We start from the raw sequence: 24,503 nt of genomic DNA on the forward strand, positions 1-24,503 counted from the left end.
GCTGAAGAGTTCACTTGGAATCTTTTGAATATATTGAAATTAAACAGAACACACTTTAGGGATTTATGAAAATACAAACATGTACTCTGTTTTATTTAAGCTTTGTTTCCTAGCATGATACCTGGAGCATAGTAGGTGCAGAATAATAAATGTTTGTCGACTTGAATGTCTTGTTTTCCATATAACTAGTTTCAGTCTCATGTTGCAGAAGAAATTTGTGTATAGATAAAATTAAAAGTTAGGAATTGCAGAGATTTTGTGCTTTCCCTCATTTCTATACAGTACTTCATCACATTAATCAGTTCCATGGGAGAAATTTTCTATTCAAAAATGCCTCTCATCATCATTGTGAGTGAAATGTCAGGGATAATGATGGGAAAATGGTGTATCAGCTCTACCACTAGTGATACGCAATTTGCAAAATTGTGTTTGCTTTACAGCACTTCCATAGGAGGTTTATTTGTGTGGATGAAGCTATGAAATATGGATGTATGTTAGAGGTACATTAATTTACCCTAGCAGCATGCATTTTACATACCATATGTTTATAGTTAATTAGCACAACAAACCCACATTTAAAAATAATAATAATCTCAATTAGGTTATGCAAAATCAAGTAATCAACCAGCTCCCTGACGCACACATTCTCTGACTCCTTAGGTAACCATAAAGAAATTCTTTTTTTTCCCCTCTCTTCCATCTGCTATCTATTATATGGCATGGACTATTCCATTTACTAAAAATCTTTCTGAGATACTCTTTTCCAGCATTTGAAAATCTTCATAAGATTCTCTTGGGAAGAATTTTTTTTTCTTATGACACTCATAAATGTTCAAAATATCTTTGTTGAATTTAATATGGTACCATATATTTACTGAATACATAGAGAAGGTGCATTAGGGAAAAATTATGAATTTAAATCATTTTAAAAGAAAACTACTTAAGGTACTATTTTACGGTGATTTTGAAGTAAAATCTACTTTTGTATCTTAGCCTCTAATAGGTAACGTATATTCATAGAATTTTAAAGTTGTAAAGATGCATAGCCTTAACGTAGGCTGACTTCCCAATGTAATAATCCTTTCCACTAAATTCATGACAAGCAGTCATCTAGTCTCACTTGAATGCTTTCCCTGAGCAAAGTCCTACAGCCTTACAAGGCAACTCAATTTATTTAATAGCTCTAATCGTTAGAAAATTTTCTCATATGGAGATAAAATATGCTCCCTATTAACTTCTAACCATTGGTCCTACTTCTGTTTTCCGAAGCAATAAAGGATAAGTCTAATTTCTATTCCACATGACACCCCTTCAGTTATAACATAGCTATCAGATCCTCCCAGTCTTCTCTTTTCTGAATAAACACCCCCAATCTGTTAAACTATAAGCCCTATTTATTCCCATTACTTTCAATAGAAATGAACTGGCTTTATTAATGTCTCTCTTAAAATGTAGCAGCTGAATGGAGGGCTTCAAATGTGATCTAACTTCATCTCCCTTCCTTGTTACGATATTACAAGTTCTGTGTAAGCCGGCTGTGAGCCCACACCAGTCTTACACCTTTGTGATAGACTGTGGACTCCCCACGTTGGACTGTGCGTGCTCACATGTCAAACGCCCTAGGGCTTTTTTTTTTCCCCACTGTCTCTCATTTAGCTGAGTCTCCTCATCCTGTACTTATTTTTTTCCCACTGCTGAAGCTTGTTAATCAGTCTTCCTAAATTTGTTCACCTGTAAATCTGGCAGGCATTGGCATAGCCATGGAGAGAGCTTAGGAATCTCCCTCCCATTAAAGGCCTCACTTTCCATTGTCACCGATTCCTTACATTTTTGTAATTCTCTCATTAAATAGCTACTTTGCAAGTCAGTTCTGTTGTAAATTCTTAAGTGTAACCTTATTTAGAATCTAAAGAATTTATTACAACTTACTTGAAAGTTGCAATCTACCTGTATTAACCTTATAAAAATCTCATGGTATTCTTGTGGGTCATGTAAAGCCGTGGCTCTCAAACTTTAGTGTGCCAGGAGGGCTTGTTAAAAATAACAGATTGCAGGGTCCCACCTCCAGAGTTTCTGTATTATTAGGTCCTAGGTGGGGCAAGAATTTGCATTTCTAACAAGGTCCCAGGTGATGCTGATGTTGCTGATCCAGACACCAAACTTTGAGAATTACTGATCTGAAGATGGATGGACTTAGTGGCCAGGTGGATTCATGGCAGGTTTAAAACCAAATTGAGAATGTGTATGGATGATAGGGTGGAGGAGGAGACGGGAGCAAGAAGCTAATAGAAATCATGCTTGTTGGCCTCAGTTTACTTTCCAGATAATCTGCAGAAATGGAAAGTTGAGTTAGGGATCTTGAGGAGAGAGGTAAACATTCGAAATAGTCATTGTGGGGAAAACAACTATAGTTATATATTCCCTCTGCACTCCATCCTTCTATCTGTGTCTACCATTTGCCGGGTCCTGAATTCAGTGTTTTACATACATTGTCTCATTTAACTTTCATAACAACTCTAAGGTAAGTATCAGTAACCTCCTTTTCCAGATGAAAATGATGCAGACTTGCCTGAGGTCACATAAAAAGTGAGTGGCAGAGCCACTGCCTGGCCCCCACAAGGAAGTGACCATCGCAAAAACCAAGACAGGTGTTTCTCAGTGGGGAAGGAGGAATGCTGGGTTGGCTGTGTCAGAGAGTGATGGTGGAGGGCCACACTGAGGCTGCACTGAGCCTTGGGGAACTGAAAACGGGCATGCAGTGAATTTCACAGGCAAAAAATGAAAAGCCCTATACAAGCTGGCACAGATCATCAAAGGTGGAATGTTTTAATGCCCAAAGCTAAAGTCTTAATTATATAAAAGCCTTTCCTGCAAAGTCTATTGCATTGGATAAAAGATTAGAGTTGTTTTTTGAATCCTAGGTAACATGAATGTGTCATAACAAATTTTACCTTTTTTATAATGAAATTTTACTCTCACAGAGGCCCCTCTGAGGCTGTTGATTAATAAGTAAACTCTTGCCTTTGAGAACTTCTTATTAAATACTCTGATTTAATTTGTACCTTGGCATCAGTTTGTTCATTTATTGGTTAAAGAATCTTAACGAATGATGACTCATTTGAGAAATTTTTCCTTTTTAATTTTTTTAAACTTTCTAGGTAGATTATGATAATCATGCACTTTATAAACATGGAAAGACAGGACGGAAACAGTCTCCTGTGCGTATTTTCACCAATATCCCACCCAACAAAATAATCCTTCCTATTGAAGAAGGGTACAGGTAAGAGAGACCTTGAAGTACACAAGTCACTGAAAATAAAGTTCCATATATCTAACACCAAATGCCTTTCATACTGACTCATGTAGTTCTTTTATTACTTTTAAATTTGGCCTATAATGTTATATTGAATTTAATTTGAATTACACCGAATTTTTGTGACAAATGCCTTGTGAACTTTTATCTACCTTGTGAATCTCAATAAGTATATGCAGCTGATTTCTTCGAGTCTTTTCTTTTCTCCTTAGATTTTGCCCTCTGTGTCAACGATATGTTTCTCTAGAGAATCAGCACTGTGAACACTGTAATTCTTGCACATCCAAGGTACAGTTTTCTTTAGAATGTGTTTTTACTCAAACATATTAGTTTATTTTAGGTTACTAGTTTCATTACATTTGTTTAATGTTATTTTGTTAATATTTTAATTTGTATTAATGTATTATCATTTATTAATTATAATTTAATATAATATTTTTTCTCTAATTATAAAGTATGGCAGGCTTTTAAAATACTTAGTTGCCTTCATCATCATTAACAACTATTTGAGTTTATTTTTATATGGTACTGTATGACTGCTAAAATTATTAGTGTTTCAAATAAGGCACTAAATAAGGGCTAAATTTTGTTGAGGGCAAAATTAAGGTGTTTCGAATAAGGAATTGAACTATTAGATACCATCACTGTTCTGATGAAGCAATAATTAATAACATGTGCTGTGTATTTACTCCTCACAGCACTAGTAGACAGGGCTTTTTACAGATGAGGAAGGACTACAGGGGACATACCTCCTAGTTATTTTTTTAGGAAGGTGGGATCACCTTTAGGTTACTCGGTTATTTTAACTAAATCCAGTCAGAAAGAACATGTGAAGTTTAGTTGCCTGATATGCACATATTATTCGCCAGAGGAAAGGCTATATTTTTATAACTATTGGAAAGTACATTTTTTATAACTTTATAATTATATTACTGGTTATACTGGTTTTTAACTATGGTAACACATCTGATTTTATATTTCCAATTAGTTTAGAAATTATCTGTATTCTTCATTAAAAAAAATTATGCTCAGATCATACAAAGTACAAAATGAGGAAAACAAAATTTTATTATTTAGAGATGCACACGTAAGTGGAAAAAATAAACAAAAGCAAGGAAGTGACCATCACAGAAACCAAGATAGGTGTTTCTCAGTGGGGAAGGAGGAATGCTGGGTTGGGAAGGGGCATGTGGGGAAGTGTCTAGAGTACTGATGGTATTTTCTCTTGACTTGTTGAGTTCATCAGTGTTCACTTTATAATACTCATTAAACTGGACATATGCATCTCATGTACTTTTTTAGGTATGTTTTATTTCACAGTTTTTAAATTACTCAAATAGTAATCTCTATCCTTCTAAATTACATTAAGTTCTCAAATATGAATGTTATTAAGGATTATACCAGCTAGACACATAAAAACTATGAATCATTAATTCTCTTGAAATTTTCATTGAGTCCTTCTTTATGCAGATTGGGTTGCTCGATCTGGAGTGGACTTTCAAGATCATTTAGATAAATCCTCCAGTTTTAGAGTTAAGGAAATTGGGGCCCATCAAGGAGGCGTTTGAGTTGAGTAGAGAAATGCATAAATTAAAATCAAAGTATTTAATAGTAAAGCCCAGGAAAGTGAGAAATAAGGAATGAATAATTTACACAGATTTTAATAAGACATTTTAATTTTTAATTGTGGAAATTTGATTTTTAGTGACAAGTTAAACATAATTTAAAAATTGTTTTTGTAGGATGGCAGGAAATGGAGTCATTGCTTTCTCTGCAAAAAGTGTGTAAAGCCTTGTAAGTATTCAGACTTAAGTGAGATCTTCTGAAAATATTTGACTTTTTCTTCATCTAAATAGGGTTTTTATTTAACTGTATTTACAAAAGAAAAAAATAATAGAGACTTGCCTTAATTTACTTGCTTTTTAGTTTTTACACTTGCCAAAATGTACGTTCTCTCCTTCAAAGAGAGACATGACTTTAACCCTGTTTCAGTGTTGCATTTGCTTTGGCTTCTTTTAACAGGGTTTTGTATCACTCAGCCAGCCCCCATTTTGTCAGTGGCTCTAAGCTCATGACTCAGGGCAGAAGGGCTGAATTTGTTGCCATGTATCAGAAAGAAGTTAGCTGGTTTACATGGAATTCCAACCTCTTAACCTTGGCCTCTTTAGCCAAATTATAATTAGCTATGCAAAGCAATCACAATATTTGAAGTAAACACTATTTACGCTTCCTTATCATAAAGGTTAATCAAATGAAAAATTATATTAAATGAACCTCTTCTAATACCTAATTTTTATTTTACAGCCTGGATCCACTGTAACATTTGCAATCACTGTGCTCTTCCAGATCATTCTTGCAACGGCCCTAAAGATGGCTGCTTTATTTGTGGTGAATTAGATCATAAACGGAGTACTTGTCCTAACATCTTCACATCTAAGAAAGTTAACAAGTTAGTTGAATTCTTTTATTTACTAGAAAAAATTTTCCTTGTATATTTGTACAGAGCAATCCACAGAAGTACACAGTAATCAGAGGATCCAGAAATGCTAAATGCTAAATTAATTGTTGCTTTCACTGTTAGGTATTGTTTGCATAGATGGGGAGAGGGAGGATATGAAGGTGAGTCAAAGAGCTTAAAATTTTACAGGTAAGGCATGAAAATAACCAAAATATAAGGTAGAAAGTGACTCACTTCCTATATATTTGTGTAATATAGCTGTGTAATTCAGAGCAAAGTTACACCAATGACAATAGTATATTTAGAAAAACTATTGGTATTTCAACTGGGCTAACTTGAATGTTACACTTTTTTCCTTTTAAACTGAAGGGATTATAGCTATTGAGTCCTCTTGTTTTACTGATGTGAAAACCAGATAGCCAAGTTTAACATTATATGACCTTTGAGATCAGGATAAAAATTTTGAGCTATCATATGACTTGTGATGAAAAAAAATCTATTATTATTAGAAGTATCTGATGGTTTAGTAGCTACTTGTGATTGTATTAGAATTCTTTTCCATTTGTTTTTTTTTTTGGTCAGTAGAAATCATTTTTTTCCGTTAAAGCCCAGCCACTTGAATTCTGCCTAGTATTTAAACTACCTTTTCCATTACTTTTTATCAAATTTACTTTAAATAATTATTTCCACTAAGTAATCTAGGGTAGAAGTGGAATTCTAAAAATTAATTAAAGAGGTGTATTGAAGAGTCTTATAAAATAATTTTTTATAAAGCTTTAAGAATAGAATACAACCTAATAAAGGATCGATCTGGGGTTGTTGCACTATTACAATGTAATTCTGCTTGCAAACAACATGCTCAGCCTTTGATTCTGTCATCTTATGACACGTGGAAACTGAATTTGCATTTTGGTAATACAATGTAGGCTCTTTATTGGTTCTTAAATAGCCCTGACTAGTCTATTTGATAGTAATATGTTGTTTTCATTGAGGGAAATCATGTAGTATCTCTTAGTACTAGATTTTATCAATTTTAATTCAAGACCAAATTCCTTAGGATGTGGTATACCTGATAGTTATTAAATAGTACCACTTTCTTCTCTTAGAGAAGACTCCTAAACTGTGAACAGTGACCTTCAGATACTGCTTTCAAAAAAATTTTACAGTGAAATTGACAATGCAAAAGTTTTTCTTTATAATAGTAAAAAATAATTTTAATAGCTTTTTTAGCATATATGGCATACAAGATCTTTTCATCTTATATGTTTTATAGTTGTCATGTTAATTTGGTTTTCCTTGATATTAATTTTCCTGTGGTTGTGATCTGGAATGATGCTGGCTCCCTCTTGTGGTTAGAGCTCATTTTATCAGTTACATAAATACCTATAATTTAGAGGACAAATACTAGGTCAATTTAATTTTAAGGCAAAATGAAACAATCAGTTTATTATACTCAGTTTATCACTGTTGAGAGACTTTATCTCTGGAAAGTTTTGTTTATTCATATTAAAAATGAACATTTTCTTTCTTTTTTTGTTTACTGTATCTTCTAGTGAAATCTGGTTCATGTTTAGTTCTTCTTCTGAGTGGACAAACCAAAGAAAATTGGTTTAAATTTTGTATACAGACATGCATAGCTTCATTGACTTTGCCATCAAGAGATTATACTTCATTAAATTTTCTAAATCTGGGCTTCCCTGGTGGCGCAGTGGTTGAGAGTCCACCTGCCGATGTGGGGGACACGGGTTCGTGCCCCGGTCCGGGAAGATCCCACATGCCGCGGAGCGGCTGGACCTGTGAGCCATGGCCACTGAGCCTGCACGTCCGGAGCCTGTGCTCCGCAACGGGAGAGGCCACAGCAGTGAGAGGCCCGCGTACCGCAAAAAAGAAAAAAAAAAATTTGCTAAATCATCATTTATCAGGACATTATCCTACTTCTAAAAAATGGCTGGAGGGAAAGGAGATTTATGTAACATGCACAAAACAGTATAAAGATGACTGTTGTATTTTGAACTTATAGGATACCCCAGTCCATGGTGAAAAATCTAAACATGGAAAAATATAAAATTGCCAAGCAAAATTCTGAGTAGTAGTCATGTGGAGCTACTAATAATAGCTAATATTTATTTATTAATTACTGTATGCTTAGCATTTTACATACCTGAATAATTTATAGTAGAGTATGTAGTATCAAGGTAATTAAGAACACAATTTCCTGAATCAAACTAGTTCTGCCACTTTCTCATGGATGATTTCATAGCCTCTGTTTCTTCCCCTAAAAAAAATGGGGGGAAAGAAAGGGAAGGGTGACATCTGCCTTGGCTCAGTCTCCCAGCTCCTTGAAGTCAAAGACTTTGTCCATTCATTTTTCTATTCCCAGCACTTAACATATATACTGAATGAACAAAAGGAGAGGCTGAGTTTGGTCCACTAGGAGATTATATACTGTTTATGAAGCTCCTTTCCCAGGTTTTGGTTCTGGGAAGATCAAGAAGGAGCCTTTCCCTAGGACTCGTGGTGGTTTAGGAGAAGTGAATCTAACAATTGATATTGCTGGGAAGCCATGGAAATGCCCAGGTTTGCCATTACTGGCAGCCCCAGCCCATCCCTTCGTTCATGATATGATAAATGGCATGATTCTGCTAGCTTGGAGAAAGTGAATGGATAGACCAGTAATCTTCCTCAGCTATAGATTGCCTGTAATGTAGTTCAGAGAGCACCTGAAACAAAGGATCTGAGTGGTTTTTTTGTTTGTTTGTTTTGTTTTTTTTTGTTTTTTTTTGTTTTGCGGTACGCAGGCCTCTCACTGCTGTGGCCTCTCCTGCTGCGGAGCACGGGCTCCGGACGTGCAGGCTCAGCGGCCATGGCCCACGGGCCCAGCCACTCCGCGGCACGTGGGATCTTCCCGGACCGGGGCACGAACCCGTGTCCCCCGCATCGGCAGGCGGACTCTCAACCACTGCGCCACCAGGGAAGCCCGATCTGGGTGTTTTTTTTTCCTGGTGTGATTTAATGTTTTTTAGAGAGTGAGTTTCAGCTTGTTCATTTTTTTAAAAAATATCTTTATTAGAGTATAATTGCTTTACAACGTTATGTTAGTTTCTGCTGTACAACAAAGTGAATCAGCTATATATATACATATATCCTCCCTCTTGAGCCTCCCTCCCACCCTCCCTATCCCATCCCTCTAGGTCATCACAAAGCACCGAGCTGATCTCCCTGTGCTATGCAGCAGCTTCCCACTAGTTATCTGTTTTACATTTGGTAGTGTATGTATGTTAGTGCTATTCTCTCACTTCATCCCAGCTTCCCCTTCCCACCCTGTGTCCTCAAGTCCATTCTCTACATCTGCATCTTTATTCCTGCCCTGCCACTAGCTTCATCAGTACTGTTTTTTTTTAGATTCTATATATGTGTGTTAGCACACAATATTTGTTTTCCTCTTTCTGACTTACTTCACTCTGACAGACTCTAGGTCCATCCCCCTCATTACAAATAACTCAATTTCATTCCTTTTTATGGCTGAGCAATATTCCATTGTATATATGTGTCACATCTTCTTTATCCATTCATCTGTTGATGGACATTTAGGTTGCTTCCATGTCCTGGCTATTGTAAACAGTGTTGCAGTGAACATTGTGGTACATGTATCTTTTTGAATTATGGTTTTCTCAGGGTATATGCCCAGGAGCGGGATTGCTGGATCGTATGGTAGTTCTATTTTTAGTTTTTTAAGGAACCTCCATACTGTTCTCCATAGTGGCTTCAACTTGTTCATTTTGAAGCTAGTCTTCAAGAAGAGACCACAAAATGTGGGCATCTTGTATGGCACTTGTCAGGACTTTTAGATCTACTGAGGAAAGGAAAATTAGCTGTAGGACTATAAGATGGGCCTCTTTAAGTCTTTTCAGTTTTTTCCATTGTGCTATTTCATTTTTCTACCACTGCTAACTGCCAGTGTATTGGTCTTTTTTCTGAAAAATGTAATTCAGGGATTTGGAGATTGAAGTGCTGAGTTGAGCAGTACAGATGTACCAAAAAAAAAAAAAAGAAAGAAAGAAAAACCAACCAAAAAACCTCCCAACTCATTGGCCTGACTATTTACTTCTGTGGTGTGTTTGTCCTGAATAGATTGTTCTAAATTTGTAGTCACCATGTTTCAAAGAAATTTCTTTTCTCAAACATTTTGCTTGGTCAGGACTCTATCTCCTTGTTATTATGGTTAGGATTCTGAGGATTTATGCTTATAATACAGTAAATTCTTTCCCTTCTGTTTTCTTATTTGGTTAGCTAGTTAATTAAACTTCAACATAATTACATAATTCACTGTGCTTATTCTACAAAATAATTTAGCACCTTGTTTTTCAGAGCTGTCAGAAAGCAGAAGCAAAGAAAGAGCAATAAGATGAAAATGGAGACCACTAAAGGACAGTCCATGAATCATACAACTGTTACAGGGAAGAAGAAAAGAAGAGAAAGAGCTCATCAATATCTGTGCTCTTAAATGTCCAGTGGCTTGCGAATAAGAAAGATTTATAGATTTATTTGATGCCATTTTCTGAAAGTGCCTCACTGGACTTAAATTCTGTCGCTTTCAAAGGTATGCACCTCTCTAAGCTTGAAAGTAGGCAGGTGGTATTTCCTGGTTTATAGACCTCCTCACCCCCAGCAGCCCCTCTGGAGACCTGGGGAGTTGTTTCACCCTTAGCTGGTTTGCCAGCTCTCAGTGCCTTTTTTCTCTCTTTAAATCTCTTCCAGTCATATTATTTTAGCCTCTTTTATCTGAAAAATGGGCATAAAGCGTCCTTTTGCTAGAAGAAAGAAGAAAATGAGAATGAAAACCTGAGGTTTTGTTTACATTGAACATAAGAGTATGTTAAGTTCGATATTTTAAATATTAAAGTATTGTACAATGGCTTAAACCCCACTTGTAAAGAGAAATACAATGTTTAATTTTTTTTCGACAGACTCTGAAGATGATGGAAAGAATTTTGACAAAGGCAGTCTAAAGATATAAAGATTATGATTATGGTTACATTATTAAATATTTATTTTTCAAATACTTTTTGCAGTTGTCCTTTGATGGTATAGAATCACCTAAATGTTTGTTGAATGAGCGAGGTATTTAGAATTATGACTTGCTCTGTCATCTTAGTGTCTTTTAACCTAGGCAGTACGTTTCTGTCTTTGTACAAGTAGTAGCAGAAGGCAGGATATTTTGGTGATCATTTTGGTGGTCCTCATTCCTATTCTAACACTTCCTGGTTGTATGTCCTTAGCCAGGTCATTCATTCTCTAGAAGCTACTGTTTCTTCGTTATTATAATGGGGACAATAATAGTTAGACCTCAGGTTTGTTTGTGGTGAAATTAAATGAGGCACATGCCCCTGGCTCTCAGCTCTCCTGCTACCCGTGAGAAACGTTAACAAATGAAGATGGCTACGAGCACTAATGGCAATCACCGGGTGGTCAGGTATTGTAGCATGGAAGGGAGTAGTTTGAACAAACAGTTCATCGTCTCCTTAAGACTTAGTAGTTTAGAATGGCTTGCATTTGACAACTCTCTTAGTAGTTTAGAATGGCTTGCATTTGCACAATGACTCTTCTCTCTTTCCCAAATGACTGCTTTAGAGCAGGTTTGGAGGCATCTCTGCTTGGGCTTAGCTAGAGCCCTGAGAGTAAAGGTAGAAGAACTGCACTCCATCTGGTATTTAAATTCCACCTGGTATTTAAGTTAGGATGGTTTGTTACCTGATGTGGAATATGCACATGTGGCCCTGATCAGTGTGGTCCTGGTAGATCAGGCTATATCAAAAAATGAGCTAAGCTCCTGGACTTAACAAGCATCAGAAAACTCTTCTCTTGCCCCCTCTTTAACATGGGTTCCTGTGGTGATAGGAGGGGCAGATTTTGATGTGATTGGATGAGATATGAACCTTGTACAATCATTGTGAGAGTTCCCCTCTCTGATTCAGGCATAGATGTGGACATTGCCTGACTTTCATGGTGTCCACAATACCGTGGTTAAAATCTGTTGAAATGTCCCCCGAAACTCAGACAGCTGCGGGACCATGACTGCTGAAGAATTGGGTCCTGATGGCCAATGGTTTTTATCACCATATTTTCTTAGTTTTAAGATACCATCAGTTGTAAAATGCATTTTCGATGTAATCATAGCTTTTCAGGGAGAAAACACCTTTATCTCATTAATTGTATATATTAAATTTTAGATGTCTCTTTTTTAAGAAATATTGAAATGTGAAAAAAATGTCCATCTTAGTATTGAGCAAATAGGGTATTACTTATAATCAGGAATTCTGTACTTAAAAACTTCATTACCTCCTTAGAGAGTTAAAAATAGGAAATTTGATGGTTCTGGGTTTTTTTTGTTCAATTAATACTAATTTTAAGGACTTAATCCCTTTCTTTTCTCAGAGGATAAACTAATAGAATGTAAAAATGTCTCTGGGAGGTAAAGTGTGATGGGAGATGAAGTCATTTGTTCTAATTAGAAATCTGCCTATCTGAACATTAAGATACTTACTCAAAATAGCAATAGAAGAAAATCCCTGAAATTTGACAGATAAAACTTTCTAAGCTTTTTAAAAGGACATTTTTCTTAAATAACTACAGCTAAATTTCATTCTACTTCTTGTTTATATTATAAAATGTAATGAAATACAGAGTTACTTTGTAGGCCCTGGATGATCAGATTTCAGTTTTTTTCCCTACATTTAGTCTGATAGACTAATTTATTTCTCCAGTATGCCCCAATCTTTTCATCCTATTCTCTTCCTTCTGTTTGGAACATTTCCCTCCATACAGCCGTCTGTTAAAGTCTTATGGAGCCTTTAGGCCCTGGCCCAAGTCCCACTCTCTCCTGGGAAGCCTCACATGAGTCCCTGATAGCAGCCAGTACCTTCCTCTCCAAACCCCTTGCTACTCTGCGCCACATTTGAGGCACTTTTCATGTATTATTCTGTGATTATATTGACAGATTCTGTTTCCCCGAAAGGTTTCAGTTTCTTCAGGTCAGTACCCACTTCTTACACTCTCATGTCTTTCTTATGTATTGTAGGTGCTCAGTAAAAAGTTGATGAAAACATGGAATTTTCTAGAGGTTTTCAGGTGGTAGGTGTATTCATTTGCTAGGGCTGCCATAACAAAAAGTCACAGACTGGGTGGCTTAAACAACAATAATTAACTTTCTCACAGTTCAGGAGCCTGGAAGTCCAAGATCAAGGTGTCTGCTGATTCATTTCCTGGTGAGATCTCTCTTCCTGGCTTGCAGATGGCACCTTCTCACTGTGTCCTCACATGGTCTTTCTTCTATGTGTGTGTATTCCTGGTGTCTCTCTGTGTCCAAATTTCCTCTTTGTATAAGGATACTAGTCAGATTGGATTAGGGCCCACCCTAATGGCCTCATTTTACTTGTCATCTCCTTTTTAAAGGCCCTGTCTCTGAATACAGTCGCCCTCTGAGCTACTGGGGGTTAGGACTTCAACATGCAGATTTGGGGAGACACAATTCATTCCCTAACAGTAAGCATGCCTAAGATATGGAGAGGACTTGCTTTTTTCTCTTTCTCAGAAGGACTGAAAAAAGGAAGACAGACCTAAACAATATTGGGAGGAATTCAGAGCCAACAGGAGGGTTTAAATGTTGGGATGTGCTGTGTGAGCGAGATCGGCAGCCTTATCTGGAAGTCTTTAAACTTAGAATAATTCAGCTTTCAAGGTTATTTTAAGAAAAACACTTAAGTTGATTTCTGCCCTTTTTGAAGCAATTTATAAAATACTAGGCATCTGGGAGAAGCTTGACTATAGGCAGACATCAGGGAAATATTGTGGGTTTGGTTCCAGACCACCGCAATAAATTGAGTATCTCAGTGAAGGGAGTCGCATGAATTTTTTGGTTTCCCAGGGCATCTAAAAGTTACATTTATACCACACTGTAGTCTGTTAAGTGCGCAGCAGCATTGTCTAAAAAAAAAAAAATCCACATACCTGAATTTAAAAATACTTTATTACTAAAAAATGCTAAAACATCAGCTCATAACACAGGGATGCCACAGACCTTCAATTTGTAAAACAAACCGCAATATCTACGAAGCACAATAAAACAAGATATTTAATTTTTAAATATAAAATCACAGCCTATAAAAAGGTGCTTGTCTGATACCACCTCCTTCATGATGTCCTTGTTGGTGTCTCCAGTGGAACAGTACGTCTCTTACCAGTGAAATAAAAATAGGTGTGTGTTTGTGTGTCTTTTCATTTCTACTTCTTTTCAGGTACTTAAATCATGCCCTGCATTAGAACAACTCTTTGTGCTTGTTTCCCCTGTGTAGATTAGAAACTCGTTGATGGCAGGGGCCTGTGGACATCATCGTGAACGTTCACTGGCTCCCAGAGCCTGTGTCTTGCACATGGTGATATCAGAGACAACCAGTTGCAGTATGCATGGCCTTATTCCTCCTCCCACAAGCCTGGGAAGCAGGCGCCCAGGCTAACACCGTTCTCCACCCTCCAAGTAGAAGCTGCTCCTAAATATGGACCGGGTGAATGGAGATGGCCACTTACGCCTCCAAACCCAACTGTGCTGCCTGACAGTAAGACGCTAATACACTTAGAGCTCCCCAAGGAAGAAAAGCTTAAAAAAATGCAAAGGAAAATCCAATTTGACTTACTTGATGCGGTTTTAATTGGAACATTAGGACATGGGTTAAATTACTTGAGGGTCAGCTAGAAGGTCACTGCAAAAAAGTGAAGATAAGAACTCTACTATTTGATTTCAAGTGACTTAGTATAAATGTTAACTCAGCAAGACTGAGGGGGAAAAAAGCACCAAAAGTAAGCAAGCAGATCACAGAGATCTGAGGGGTGAGTTTTATCCCATTAGCTGGACAGTCACAAGATTCTCACACTACTGTGTTGCTTAGTAGCCCTGCAGACTAGCAGTGTGACATCCGGTGATCTCTAAGAAACGAAGCCTGATTAGATGGGCCAGCTTCTTCATCTGAAAATGTGGAGGTGAGGAAAGGGAGAAAACTAGAGATAGACAGCCTAAACATTCCACATGCTTAGAGGACAAAAGGAAATAAAAGTTGCTGCCTGCTAACTTTACAATTAATACATGAGCCAGGTGAGTCAAATAAAATGAAAAGTAACTCTAATTCTACCACCCAGACATAACCGCTGTCACACTTACGTGTGTGTTCTTCCAAAGATTGTTTCTTGTGTAAAAGCTATATAGACACTCTAAAATTTCCCCCACAAAAATGGAACTATTAAAATATACTGTTTGTAATCCTCTCCTCATAAACATGTTGTGAACATCAATTTATACCTATAACAACGGTATTATTCTTCAGTATGCATGTACTGTATTTAATCAGTCTCTTATGGTTGGACATCTAAATTGTTTGCATTTTTCACTAGTGTAAACAACTCTATGGTGAACATACTTATACTCAAATTTTTTCTTATTTCCTTAAGGTAAGTTCCTATACATACAAATACTGGTTCTGTAGCTCTTAGAACTTTTTTTCCAGATGGGAGTCACATGAGTTGGTCTCCGAACAGCATCTGAAGTGGTCGTGGGAGACAAAGCACCACGAACTGATAGGCTAGACCCACATCTCCCAGACGCGCTTCAAACGTAAAACCACCCTTTGAGTAGTAATGATTGATTGTCATATTGAACACTATGGATGGGCCGCTTTGCCACCATCACTCCCACCCGTTCCATCGTGTGCCTGCTGTGGGATTTGGGGGAGGGTTGACTGACATCCGCTCCAGCTCTTGGGGAGGACTTTTTTTTATAGGGCATAATTCCACCCCCTTTACCTGTGAGTGATTTCAGCGAGGCTCAGGATAGGGGCTGGTCTAATTACAACGCAGCTCAGCACTTTAGTCTTGTGACTGGTGAAGAGACGCTCATTCTTCCTTCTGAATGAGGAAGCCTGTAGCTCCAGGTGCTGTCGGCAGTCTTCCAGCAAACACATGGGGAGCCAGCTTTATGGTAGTGCACACCTTCAGCTGGGTCCCTGGTGACTCCAAGTTGCTGGATCTAGTCTGCCCTGAAGTTGGCCCCATGACTGGACTTGTAATTTACATGAGCCGACACATTCTAGTTATTACTTGTGCCACTGTGACCATGGCAGGGCAGAGAGAGTCTATCACTAACATTTATTTCTTTTTCCAGCAAATCCAGTTAATTTGCTTATTTTGTATGTTTCACTTATTTTTTGACTTCAAAATAGGCCTCTCAAAATAACAGCCTTTCCACCTGGCCTAGATCAGTCACATCCCACACAACTCCATCTTCCATCCCTGTACACTGTGAGTCCCACATCTCTGTTCGGGCCCTGACCTTTCCCCTTCACACCTGCCTTTTCAGCTGCCTTTTGGCCATCACAGATGGATTTTCACACCACACCTCCACCTGAACTCCTTTGCTCTGGTCTACTTTGCTCAGTCCCCACTGAACTCCTTTGCTCTGGTCTACTTTCCCTCCCTTCCCCTCATACTTCCCTCATATCCCACCCAACAACAACCAGTTCTCTACTCCCTGAGTCTGTGCGCCCAAATATCCCAACCTGTCTTGACTACTCCCTTGCTTTCATTCCCCCGATCTAATCAATAATCTGTTCATGTTATCCTACTTCAGAAATGTCTCTGGAATCACCTCCTGCAACCCCCCTCTCCCCTCCTCCGCCTCTACCCAACTAGTCTTCCTTCCTTTCTAACCCATCATCAGCCTTGGCACAAGAATTAAGGTCTTGCATGACCGATGAACCAGTGTGATGCCGTCAACAACACACCCCGCCGCCAACAACCTCTGTTCTCAACTTCCTGCCATTCAGAATCTAACCCCACGCCGTTATAACACGTGGAAAGGTGCCGTCGGTGTGAGCTAGCCCAAGGGGTGTAGTGATCAAAGAAACAGCCTAGCTACCAAAAAGTTATTTCAAAAGAGCTAGCCACTGCATTTTCTTTTCAAGCACTAGGAAGAGGATAGATTAATATACATCATGGGAATTCTTAAAGTCTATTTTCTCTTCATTTCCCTCACCCCTTTCCCACTTCCCACTCTGCACATTTGTATCTCCCGTCTTTGCCTTCTTAAAAAGCACCAATGCCTGATCCCGGGGCCTTTCCCCCTTTTCCTTTTGATCCTGTGCCACATAAGCACAAGTCAACCAATTTGACTAAGCAGTGTTTTCCTTAGAGAATGGGGAAGGCAAAGAAATGGAGTGGGTAAAGCCAAAGTCTCCTTTATGGGGCAATGAGAAAAAGAAAAGGCTGGAGATACCGTGTGTTAATAGCTCTTGTCCTATGGCTACTTTGGATCATTTCCAGTAACAATCCCTGGCACCCACTCCCACTGACACGCATGAGGTGCTATGGCCACATCTGGAACTTCACACCTATGCTGTTTCCTGTGTTGTTATACATGCCTTCTGGGTAATTCATACTTTTCTGAGAAGGTTTCATAATATGCAGGTAGTTACTCTCCTCTGTCTTGTAGCACTGAGTGTTCTATTAACAGTCCTTTCCATGTGTTGTATGAGGGTTCACATTCAGGATAAGTTTCAGGAAAATGGCATTCAGTTTTCATAAGATTGTTAAGCGGATAAAGATATTGGACCCCCACCATGTAGGTTATCTATTGCCACCTGTTGGAGGATGGAGAAGGTATCTTGAGATCAGACTATGAGGCAGGCAGCTATTACATAATCCATGGATACGCTTATCCAGTAACTTACAGGATGGGATCAAGCAGACAACGGTCTGGAAGCATTCACAGCTGCACTCGGCATCGCCAAAGGACCGCTGGGACAATTTTATAGTTCACCTGGAGAAACAGGAAGTGCATTCGTTAAGTCAAGATTTATGAATGGGTAACTAGTCTTGTGGGTGCCAGGAATACGTCAGGGAAGGTCTTCATCATTGCTTGGGGACTAACAGAGCATAGAGGCCACCTGGTCCTAATGATTATTAAACAATTAACTACAATGCCCTTGACAGAGAAGTGATTTACCGCACAGTACAGTCTTGGGTAGGGCAGTGGAAGGACGGGAGGAACTGTACGTGCCCAAGGTGGCATCAGTTGTGCTAGCAATCACACACCACCCCAGAACATTAAATAATACCCAAAAACGCATTTCATGAATAACAAAGGCAAGTCCATTCTCACCTTAGGACATTGCCTGTGGGTGAATTTGGGGGACATTCTAAATTGTTTGCAGAAAAGGCAAGGGAAAAAGCCCATCTCAGGAAGCAGGGTAAACATGAGGAGTTACAAATCGCCTGGCACAAAAGAGTGCCTCGAATATTTGTTGCTGAATGAATTAGTCTACCTCTGTCACCTTCGTCCCAGGGGCTAGATCCAGACAGAGGGCAGGAAGACGGGGCTTGTTGCAAATTGAAGATCCTGCCTCCTTTCTACTTTGAACAAGTAAAAGAAGTGAAAGTTAGATAGATGGCTTTCTACCACAGACTTTAAGATCAAGAATCACAGGATGATACTGTCACATTCTCTTAACCAGGTTCATAACTTGTGGAAACTTTTAAACAAGTTAACACATTTAAATGTGTGACAAGAAGCATCAGATGGGTTCTGATTCACATAACCCGCCAGGCTGACCTGTGAACCTTACAGAGCAGAGCCTCTGTCCCGTGCATTTGTGTAGCTCAGGCTCCTTCACATAGTAGATGCTCCAATAGCTACGGGACAAATCCTGGCTGAGCCCACAGTCCTCATTTATCATGGTGGGGGCTAATACTACTAATAAGTTGTAGGCATGGGATAAAGAATCAAGATATTTGCCTATGTCAGAGGTTTCAGAGTATGACTCTCCTACCTTGGCTGCAAAGTGGCAGCACCTAGAGCGTTTTAATAAATATTGGCCCCATTACGTATTAATTCTCTTTTAATCGTCTGGGGTTCTGCCTGGGCAGGGTTTTAAAACAAAACAAACAAAAAAAAAAAACCCACAACCCTCTCTACTGAGCACCCAAGGCTGCGACCCACTGGTTTAGAAACTATCGAAGAGGTTCCGGGGGTTCGAGAGCGCGCCTCTGTGCTCTCGCGAGGAAGTCCGGCTACCGGAAGTGCTCGGAGCGCGCGCGCGCGCGCGGCGGCGGGGGCCGAAGCGCTGGGGGAGAACTGGAGGCAGAGGCTTCCCGGGTCGCGTTGCCTGCCGTGGGGCATCTGGCAAGTACCGCCACCCTCCGGGCTCTGTGCGAAGGGCTGGGGGCGGAGGCGGCGCCGCCGCCGCCGCCGGGCCCGGGCAGGGCGGCCCGGGGTCCCCTGCCGGCCTCCGATTAGGGGTGTAGTTGCAGGGCCGCCCCCATGTTGCGTTTCCCGACCTGTTTCCCGTCCTTCCGGGTGGTGGGAGAGAAGCAGCTACCGCAGGAGATCATCTTCCTGGTCTGGTCACCCAAGCGGGATCTCATTGCTCTGGCCAATACGGCGGGCGAGGTGAGTGAACCGGCGTGCAGCCCCGAGGACACCGAGCCCGGGCCACCTGTGTACCCCGCCCCTTCCTCCAGCCCTGCTGAAAACTTTAAGTGAATCTAAGGGGCCACATATGGGAAAGGTCATTTATACGCCCACCTCCCGCATTTTATGGCCAGAACAACAGTTTTCATGCAGCTTAACGCAGTCATACAGTCCTGCATCCCCAAGACTTTCAGTTATGTGTTAAATGGGCTTTTTAAAGGCTCATGTGTCACTCATGAGCTAGACATAGTAGTAGGTCCACAGAGCCTGCAGTTAGTTTACTTGCAGTTGAGGCAGAAGAAAGATGAGTTATTGTCAGACTTGAGCTGCGAATGTGCGTGTCTATAGCTGCCACAGAGGATGTTTAAGAATCTTTATTCTGTTGTCCAAGTTATACAGAATGGGTTGGATAGCCATCACTGGATTCCTGATGGAATGTGCATGAGTGTTGTCAGTTAGCATTTCTAGTTCACATTGTATTACGCTTCATCAAGTGTAACCGAGTTGTAGCTTTCTGCTGAGAGTTTTTAGTTACTTGGCAGCCATTTTGTAAGGAAACCTTCACCTTGGCTTCTTTACTCCTTTGGCCTTTTGGCAGGGTTCCTGATAGTTATCTGGCCGGGTGAGAGTTGTGTGGTGTGCAGCCAACCTTGGAAACTAGGTGGTAAAGAGAACTTAGCAGTCAGGGAAACTTAGCAGCCTGCAAAACTGTGTTGACCATCATGACCTCGTTGTCAGGGTATTGATATCTGCTTTCTCAAGGCCCTCTATGAAATCTTCTAGTCTCCCTCCACTGCCAGGGTGTTTTGGAACGCTGTCCTGGCCCTGAGAGGAGTGCAGTTAGTACAGCCACAGCAGTAGGAGAGAAGGGAGAGAATAGGAGCATCATTGTGATCAGATGGATAGATGTAATCAATTGTGGGCATTTGTTGCTTCCGTTTTCTCAGTGAAGAAGAAGGGGCGCTGTTTAGGAGTGAGGATGGAGAAGAAAATATTGGAATTTTGAGGAGAAAAGAGAGGTATGAAAAAGCTGACAAGTGGCCTGGTGAAACTTGGTAGGATTGTTCGTCAGTATTAAGAGCCACGTGAGGTTAGTGATTTTGTAGTGAAACTAGTGAGCATGGTTGTATGTCTCTTCTGTTCAGCTGTATGGGTGCAGGCGTGGTTGGGTTTAACCAGAGTTGTTGTGACTGTGACAAAGCAAGAGAGATGCAAGGGGGTTGAAGTTATACGTAAGAGGAATGATTGTAATGATGAACTTTGGATTGTAACCTGATTAAGTAGGGAAGTGAGGTCACGTGTTGGGTGAGGGACAATGAGTTGGTCGGTGGTAGAGTCAATGGCTTGTATGTCTTGGTGAGGTTGAAGAATTGAAGTTGGGTATCTGGGATGAGCAGGAGAGATACAGGTGGTGATGGAAAGTGGGAGGTTTGCAACTGAAGATTATGGCAGCATTTATAGTTGTTGGTAATGACAAGGTCGCAGGCATGACCCTGAGAGTGACTGAGGTGAGGTAGAGGGTGTGATCATTGAAGAAGAGGTAGTTGAGCACCAAAAAGCCAGGACATTGTATCTCTTGAAATCGCCAAGAATGAGGATGAGTAGTGTTGGAAAGCATGAGTGAGCCAGACAGGAGTCCAAATCTCCCAGGAATGGGGGCGGCGGGGGCGGGGGGGCCTAGGAGGTTATAGGCGACTGCAGTTAAGAGGGATAGCAGGTGGTATGGTCTGATTGCATATGATTCAAAGTTAGAGGATTTTAGAGAAGAGAAGAAAAACCAGCCAGAAATGACATCAAGGAGGAAATCTTTATCTCCTAGCCCAGTAGTAGTATAGGGCCACCACCTGAGAATCCTGTAGGGAAGCAGTATCCTCAGGTGAGAAGTACATTTCAGGGAAGACAGTGACGATACAGGGGATCTTGATACCTGACCATGAATTCCAGAGGGCACAGAGGAAGGGTTTCAGAGGTAAGGAAAGTCAGAGATGGGCTCAGAAAAGAGCACTGGGTCTCGGGGATGAGCGATTCCTTGGGAGTCCTGGCTTCCCTGTAACCAAGAGTGAAGGAAGGATGCTATGAGATAAGGCAGGGAGTGGTAAAGCTGTGAGTACAGGAAACTATGAAGGTGTGTGGGGGTGGGGGGAATCTTCAGGAGCACATGCAGTTCGAGGCCTTTTCTTCATTTCTACCGGTTGTATAGAGGAGAGAGTAGGGACAGTTTTACTTTTGAAGCACAAGGAGCTCCAGGGCATCATCTTTATCCTCCAAGGTGGGAATATACCCGGTGGAAATGGAAATTTAGAATGACTAAGTGACTTGTCTGAGATCCATGGCCAGTAAGTGACACAGCTGAAATTGTCTGATTCCAAGTTTAGTATTACTTGATCTTACACAGCTGCCTTTCTAGTTCTGTTTGTGTCCTTTATTGCTTTTTTCGTTATCTTCTTGGACAGCCTTATTCCTTTTCTAAAAGGTAAGTCTCTTATTGACATGAAAGTTAGGAAATGTATAGGGTACAGGGTTAAATTAGACCTTGTTTCAGCCATTTCTTTGAAAATACCTTAAGTTCATTCAGACACTTTTGTCTTCGAATTTCTTCTGATAGCTAAATATTATATTTGATATGATTTAAAAAAAATTATAGTGGGGATCTAGGTATATTTTATTTTTGGAAACGGATTTTTTATTATTTGCCATTATTATCTGTTTTGTCTCAGGTTTTACTTCATCGACTTGCAAGTTTTCATCGAGTTTGGAGTTTTCCACCAAATGAAAATACAGGAAAGGAAGTGACCTGTCTGGCTTGGAGACCAGATGGCAAACGTAATGATAGTATTGTAAAAAATACATTTTTGTTTTTCAGAAGAAGTATTCTGTAAAGAGAACTTATTTCCAGAAAGAATTTATTGTTCTTATTATATACTAGAATTCTAAATTTGGGAACTTTGCCTTTTTTTCAAATGCTTTGAAGTGTTTTCATAGAACTCAGATTAATTCTACCATCTTGTTTCTTGGCAAAGATATCTCTAAAATGAAATCTGACTTCTTGGCAAAGATAAGGCTGAAAAGAAATTTGATAGGAATATACAGAGTACTTTGGTTTTGTTCTTTCGCTGTCGTGTTGTCCTGCACTGTTTGCCCTAAGCTTCATTTGTCACTCACTAGTCGGTTCAGTGCCATCATGGCCCTTTCCTCCCCAGAATGTGTTTTAGCATTAAATGTGTGGCTCATAAATATTCTCTCTGCACATTTGCTTGCCTCACCTGAAGGACTGTCAGTTCTGACCCGCTTCCTGCAACTTCTGTGTGATCTTACTCCTTTTGGTGCCCTGTATGTTGTAGCTTGCTGCATTGTAGCTCTGAGGACTGAACTCTCCTCTTCCATGTGTTGTTACAAGGACAGTCATTGTTTGAGCTGTTGTACATGTCCAGTCAGCACAGGAAAATGCTACAAATCATACAGCTTAAAGTTCATCTGTATCATTGGTGCTTGAAAAAAGAAAAAGAATTGTTTTTGTAAAATGATATGTACTCCTCATTGCTTACTTTTTTCCTAGATAAATATAAGTATGTAAAAATGCCCTGAAAGCCTGTCACTTTACAGATAACAACTATTTTTGTCTGTACTCATTTTGCTCCGTTCTTGTTTCATCTTTTACGTAAAAACAAAGTATGTGTAAAATTAGAGAACTTTTGTAAGTAATAATTTGAGATCTTGCACTATTCATCCAAAAATGCCACGATCTCAAAAATTATGAAAGTCAGTGTGTGTGAAAATGTATTTAAGTAGATGATATTTTTATCATTAAGAAATGTCTTGTGATTTTCGACAGTAAAATAGGGTTTTTTTTTGGTAATGATTATTTCAAGATTGCTTTAAATCGTTTTGAAGAAGAGGAGACTTGGATTGCCTCACATCTAGCAAAGCTGCATATATTGGTATACAGTGAAACTCACAGCCCTCTATTTAGAAATTCTTCAATTTGATATGTTAGGACGATGTTGATGACTTATGTAGAGAAACTATACTAGATAATTCAGCCACAGTGAAAGGAAGAAGACCCATCGGTATTTGATGGCCCTGTTCATTAAGGGTTAGAAATAAAAAAGGAATAAAAAACCTTCCAAGAACCAAGCAGATGGAATCACTTTTCAGCTTTTGGGTGGGGACCAATATGTCTTGGTGATAACGATATTATTGTTTATTTGTTGATGCCTGTTCTGTATTTTCTGCTTGGCATCAAGGTTCCAGTCTAGAGGCTGTGATATGTAAGATGTTAAGAATAGTACATGAGAAAGTAGTAGATTGCTCGTGAAAGTTTGAGCATTTGAAAATAAGCGTAGGTAACAGCATAACTATATGCAAAGATATCTTTTAGTTTTTTAATTAGTTAAAGCAAGGATTTGGGGGTTCAATCATTTCTATGATTATGTTGTATTTAAAATAGTAAAATTGGGGAAGCAATGAAATACCCATTTTTCTCAAATATTACACTAACTCATTCTGATTATTTCTTCTTTAGTTTTGGCCTTTGCTCTTGCTGACACCAAGAAAATCGTTTTGTGTGATGTAGAAAAACCTGAAAGCCTGCACTCTTTTTCTGTGGAGGCTCCAGTTTCTTGTATGCATTGGATGGAAGTGACCGTCGAGAGCAGGTTGAGTAGTAAAAAAAGAGAAACCCCAGTAGTCACAGTAGGATGTTTTTGAAATTCTCATTTTTTAAAAGTGGAAACTTAGGAGTATCTGGGTGTTGAGTATGTGTACATTGCATTTAACTTTTTGTTTTAAGCTTATCAAGATGCAGTTTTTTTAATGCTCTGTTGGGTTTTTTTTCTCTTGAAAAAAATCGCTTTTCTTATTGGAGCAGTAATGCCTCAATGGCCAAGATTTTTCTTTTCAGTTATTTTTAACGGTTTATATCGATGAGTTATACATTCAAGGAATATTAATTAAAATTATTGATTAGCAGATTGAGGTTCTGTTTTTCTTTTCACCATATATTTCACCTGGAGCTTTGTGTTTTTGTGTCCCAGTGAATATTCTTAGAGTACAAAAAGTGCTGAATTGAGCATTCTGTTTTGATGCTGAATGGGTTCTTTCTGTGTTCATGGTCCCTATAGTTTCCTTATTTTGTGAAAATAGTTTTGCCTTAGTCTGTGAAGTCAAGTACTACGCCAGGTTTGCAGTAAAGATGGCTTAAAGAATCAATGGGCTTAGTGAAT

General features: G+C 39.3%; 2 protein-coding genes across 8 annotated transcripts in view; both read left to right on the plus strand.

The window, feature by feature from the left end:
* ZCCHC4 (zinc finger CCHC-type containing 4) overlaps positions 1 to 10,833 on the plus strand; it is a 48,178-nt gene extending 37,345 nt beyond the window's left edge. For all 3 annotated transcript variants that reach the window (XM_022566555.2, XM_089911728.1, XM_089911729.1), the window contains exons 9-13: positions 3,159 to 3,280; positions 3,526 to 3,601; positions 5,056 to 5,107; positions 5,618 to 5,762; positions 10,140 to 10,833. In XM_022566555.2, the coding sequence (XP_022422263.1) occupies positions 3,159 to 3,280; positions 3,526 to 3,601; positions 5,056 to 5,107; positions 5,618 to 5,762; positions 10,140 to 10,275 (531 nt within the window). In that variant the 3' untranslated portion in view covers positions 10,276 to 10,833. The remainder of the gene's footprint in view (positions 1 to 3,158; positions 3,281 to 3,525; positions 3,602 to 5,055; positions 5,108 to 5,617; positions 5,763 to 10,139) is intronic.
* An 8,064-nt stretch (positions 10,834 to 18,897) lies between these two features.
* ANAPC4 (anaphase promoting complex subunit 4) overlaps positions 18,898 to 24,503 on the plus strand; it is a 41,239-nt gene continuing 35,633 nt past the window's right edge. For 4 of the 5 annotated variants that reach the window (XM_022566536.2, XM_089911722.1, XM_089911723.1 and 1 more), the window contains exons 1-3: positions 18,898 to 19,260; positions 21,999 to 22,104; positions 23,804 to 23,936. In XM_022566536.2, coding sequence (XP_022422244.1) covers positions 19,132 to 19,260; positions 21,999 to 22,104; positions 23,804 to 23,936 — 368 coding nt within the window. In that variant the 5' untranslated portion in view covers positions 18,898 to 19,131. The remainder of the gene's footprint in view (positions 19,261 to 21,998; positions 22,105 to 23,803; positions 23,937 to 24,503) is intronic. The other variant, XM_022566530.2, reaches the window with a different exon arrangement.

This window comes from Delphinapterus leucas, chromosome 5 (assembly GCF_059928025.1).
Source record: "Delphinapterus leucas isolate spDelLeu-1000000601 "Yukka" chromosome 5, BTC_Dleu_Yukka2, whole genome shotgun sequence".
Classification (NCBI taxonomy): Eukaryota; Metazoa; Chordata; class Mammalia; order Artiodactyla; family Monodontidae; genus Delphinapterus; species Delphinapterus leucas.